Genomic DNA, 4,581 nt, shown 5'->3' with positions numbered 1-4,581 from the left:
TTCCTTTGCAATTTTTTTGGATTAAATTGCTCGTAGACTGCCCTTGCATTCCATCCAACATAGGAATACATGAAACATGAGGCAATCGACACATAAGATGCATCTTTCAACAACTTAGACGCACTCTGGTGCTATTGGACCGGCCATATTCATGTTTTTTCTTCTGGATGATTTGTAGCTCTCTTTCAATTTTTGTAAGACTTCTGAAAAACTTTTAAGAATAAGGTTTTTTTTGTCATCGGAAACATGAAAATACTGTGTTATTAACTTACCGCATTAAAGCGCTTCTCATGAATTTCGTCATCTTGTCCTCCACTTTAATCTTTCCGAATAACATGTTCCATAAAATTGTTTCAACAGGCATCCAGGTCCATTGTTTTGCAGCAGCATAATTATCATGCATAATCAATGCAGTAGAAGATTGTATGGCATTCTCTCTAGCACATTTGCCAAAAACCATTGGTAGCAAAGCTAATAGATTGTACCCAGTGGAAGGTTCCAATTCCAACGAATACAGTATTCCCAGCTTTTTGGATACATTTTTGTACAGGGATGCCCTTTAGGGTACAACTCGATTCAATGCCCCAGTATGAGTGAGCATAGAAATCCTGTTCGTTGATATGGTTCAAATTCAATATTTTCGTCATCAACCTTTGAAATACTCCTGCGTATTCGAACGGCACTCCATACCAAAGACATGGGTCTGGTCCCAAATTGTGGTTAACTGAGCCGAACCCGCTGTTCTCCAAATGTAAATCCGTTTTGGACCTTGGAGTCTTTAGATTTTTTGATAGAGTTGTGGTTTGTTCAAGTTTTAAATAAACTCCTGGACATAGTTCAAAATTTTTGAGCTGGTATGGGACGCGAAGAAATCGTGAAAATTGGCAACGTTCTGAAAAATATTGCAAACATTTAATTGAACCTGTAGAACTGGCTAAAATTGGATATCAGTCAGAAACAAAACCCTCAGAATTTTCAAAAAAGTAGGTTCCCTAGAATTGTAACTATAAACAAAACGATAATACTTTTTGCACTCATCGGACTGCAATCCAATCATCTATAGGGTAAATTTTAATCTGAAGTTGTGATCGAGATATAGTACATACCGGATGCAAAATTTGTGACCTTTCATAATTTTCTTATTCTTCCATTCAGTGTTCACTTCCCTGCCGAATCTAATGACATAAATTTACGTCAGCAGGTAATGGTTTTTTTCTCACCATGCTCAAAATTCAAAAAATAAACTCACCATTTGTTAATAGAACTTTCAGCAACGATGAATCATAGGAAATTTTTGGATTTTTAGAATATAACTAGAATATTATAGGGAATAGTGAATAATCAGAAAAATCAAAATGAGCTCTCCAAAATCCGTTCTCTTTTAGGATTTTTTGGAGAGGAAAGTTAGACGTCCATTCAGTAGGTTGTCAGTGAGAAGAAATGAGGTGGTATGTGTTTGGAGAACATAGAGGCGACTCCATTGATTTTCCTCTGCATCGGAAAATCAATGAAGCCTCTCATTTGTTTCCACACACTTACTAACACATTACCCAGCGGAGAGAGGACTGTAGTACACCACCAGGTGTGGTTAAACAACAATGTAACGTCTTCAGCCCATCATATGGAGTGTCAATTAGAATGACAGATTACATCACACCTATTGTTTTACGATTATAGTTCTGACAGATTCCATTGTGCAAGGATAATTTTTCCTTGGAGAAATGTCCACATAAAAAGGGACTGGGTGGTAATTACAAAAACACGTGAATTTGTTTTCAGTTTATTAAAATAATATTTTAACAAATGTAATTTGAGAGGAATAACAAACTAATTTCAAAAGTAACGCTTTTTTTTTTGTTTTAAAGTCGTATCAATAAACATTAACTGAATATATACTAGATTATATTCAAGAAACGAATATGTGAGTTTTTTATACGAATTTATTCAGAAGAACAAAAAAGTTTAACGTGTTTTAAAGATTCCAAGTTTTGAATATTTGACCTAAATATTTTTCTGAAAATCTGAAAAATGGAAACGTGAATATCATATTTTTTATAAATTTAGCCTTAAAAAAACAAACCCAACCGTTTTTTCAGCATTTCAAATTTCGAGATTTTGACCTAGATGTTCAAAAAACATTCAAATATGGAAATTTCAACGATTTTCGACATTCTCCTCATATCCCATCTTACTTTAGCATCTGGAACACATTTTTTCTCTCAATTTCTCTTTTCTCTTATTTACGAACACAATGGACATTTATTCTGGAAAGAATTCAGAGACATTGCCAGTAAACTCACTCTGACTGTCATAAACCATGCAGTATTACCATAAAAGTCTACATTACAACCATAAAACTATGCATAGGTGCAGACAGCCCACCTGGCGTCGACTCCGCCCCCTCGGCTGTCCCTATAAATACCTCCGAGTACCTATGATTAATATGCCTTTCCACCTCATGTAACACCTCCCCTCCCTAATATTTTTCCTGACGACCTTCTGCATGGACGTCGGACAAATATCCTTTCTTATTTTTCTGAGATTATTTTTTGTTAACTATGTATTCCATGAATAGCTACACAAGTTTTGGAACCTACGTGTTGAAGTCAACATGATTCATTTTGGTATTCAAGGAACTTTATTTGGCAGCCATAGCCACGAAATTGTTTGAAATCGAGGCTCCACTTCCTACCAACGCTGTTGATGGGAATGTTCAGGTAACATATATTTTTTGGTACTAAAAATGAATAAATTATTGTTTAGTTCCAGGTAGCATTCCTATTCGACCATGACGTCTTGGAAAATCGGAAATCGGAACATCGTCGACTGGTTCCAACGGCAAGAAGGGCTGAAAGATGCCCATCAGGATCAGTATCTGGAAAAGGTGGAGATTTATCCAAGGCATGCAAAGGAAATCACCCAGGTTTGTTGAGACTCCCATTTTTTGGGAGGATCGTTTGAATTTTCTGAACTCTTTTTTTCCAGAAAGTCGAAGCTTACCGTCAGGACCTTCTGGAACCTTTTAAATCTGAGCCGATCACAGTTATTGGGGGAAGTTGTGCTCCATCGAAAATCCTATGAAAACAACAAAAAATATCCTGAATTTGGAATTTTCTTTGTTAAAAATGTTATTGGAATCAAAGACGGCAAAGGCAAAATTATCATAATTTTAAATTTCTGTTATCAATATATTCTTGTTTACTGTGTTTTTTTCTATAACTACCCTGTTGTACCCCTAGCTTGTTACTGTAGTTTTTTTTTTGAACTCTCGCATTCAATAAAAATTTGAAACACTGAATTTTATTTGCGCATTTTAACATTTTAAAAAAGTCAGAGAAAAAAGTGCACCGAAAAAGGTCATTTATCGGGGAGATGAAAAAGGTCATAAAGATTGAAAAAAATTAATGAGAATGGGTAATGCTAATGCTACAGTATTCCAGAAATTTTTGATTTAAAAAAAAAGTTGAAAATGAAAAATGTTTTTTATCCATGGAAGTTGCTGTAGTTTAAAAACCCAAAAAATCAAAATTTTAAAAGATATTTGATAAATCAAAAATTTCAAGGACTTCAACATCGGTCTATTTTCCACTGAAAAATAAAAATTTATGATTTCAGTGCTAATTTTTAGCACTGAAAAAAACGGCGTATCTCATCAGAATGGGATTTGGCGAAAAAGTAGTCAACTACAAAATTAAAGCTCTATTTCTGTTTAGTATATGTAATTTGAAATTTTCAGACAAATGGAAAAATTCTGGGATACTTCCTCAGTGATATTCACCATTTTGTACTACAAAAAATCCAGTTTGGATGAAGTTTGGATTTCGTTTAATCCAAAAAAAGTTGATCAAATTCAAAATTCATTTTTTTCGAAAAGCTTCAAATGATTCAGATTTCCTTGACTTTGAATGACTATTTTCATTGAAAAGGTCAATAATAGATTTTACAGTATCCCGTAGTGCTCTTTTTGAAAAGTGAACATGAAGATCTTAAGGCTGTCACGAGTTATCGCATCAAGGTCCATTGCTTTGCAGTAGCATAATTATCATGCATAATCAATGCAGTAGATGATTGTTTGGCATTCTCGTAGCACGTTTCCCGAAAAACATTGGTAGTGAAGCCAATGGATTGTACCAAATGGAAGGTTGCAAATCCAACAAATACTGTATTTTCAGCTTTTTGAATATATTTTTCTAGAGGAATGTCCTCTTGGTTACAACAATTATTCTCATGTTTCCGATGGCCTCTAGTTTTGAGTTTAAATTTAAAAGTCTTATCCATAAAATTTTTCAGAAGTATTGCAAAAGCGGAAAAAGAGCAATAAGTTATCCAGAAAATAAAAAGTGGCAAAAAGATTCCGCTATCGGGTCTGGTCGCCATTCCTCAAGTACCTCAATGAGAAGACAAGTTTTACGACTATTTTGCTGGCGGTGTTGTGGGATTGTTAGGATTTCTTACAAATTCCTACTCTGAAACTAACTGCTTCCTTTGAGATTAAAGCCAAATTCAATCCATCTGAAAGCTCGCTTTTCGAAATCGTTGACTTCTACAAGGAAAAGATGCCATCAATGGAATCCGGATTTG

At 34.6% G+C, this 4,581-nt stretch overlaps 2 protein-coding genes across 2 annotated transcripts in view; one reads left to right on the top strand and one right to left on the bottom strand.

Annotated features, from left to right (window-relative positions):
- Positions 1 to 460, bottom strand: part of CBG11820 — a gene marked incomplete at both ends in the record, with an annotated part of 4,005 nt that extends 3,545 nt beyond the window's left edge. The window contains 2 exons of the mRNA XM_045239379.1: positions 125 to 203; positions 273 to 460. Of these exons, the coding sequence (XP_045094676.1) occupies positions 125 to 203; positions 273 to 460 (267 nt within the window). The remainder of the gene's footprint in view (positions 1 to 124; positions 204 to 272) is intronic.
- A 2,328-nt stretch (positions 461 to 2,788) lies between these two features.
- Positions 2,789 to 4,470, top strand: CBG11819 (the record flags this gene model as incomplete). Its single annotated transcript, XM_002648745.1, has 2 exons — positions 2,789 to 2,923; positions 4,291 to 4,470. The coding sequence occupies 2 exons, from the start codon at positions 2,789 to 2,791 to the stop codon at positions 4,468 to 4,470; spliced, it is 315 nt and encodes a 104-aa protein (XP_002648791.1).
- Positions 4,471 to 4,581: the final 111 nt, after the last annotated feature.

This window comes from Caenorhabditis briggsae (genome assembly GCF_000004555.2).
Source record: "Caenorhabditis briggsae complete genome, chrX, whole genome shotgun sequence".
Lineage (NCBI taxonomy): Eukaryota > Metazoa > Nematoda > Chromadorea > Rhabditida > Rhabditidae > Caenorhabditis > Caenorhabditis briggsae.
Note: the sequence above shows the minus strand (reverse complement) of the source record. Positions and strands in the feature narration are given on the sequence as shown.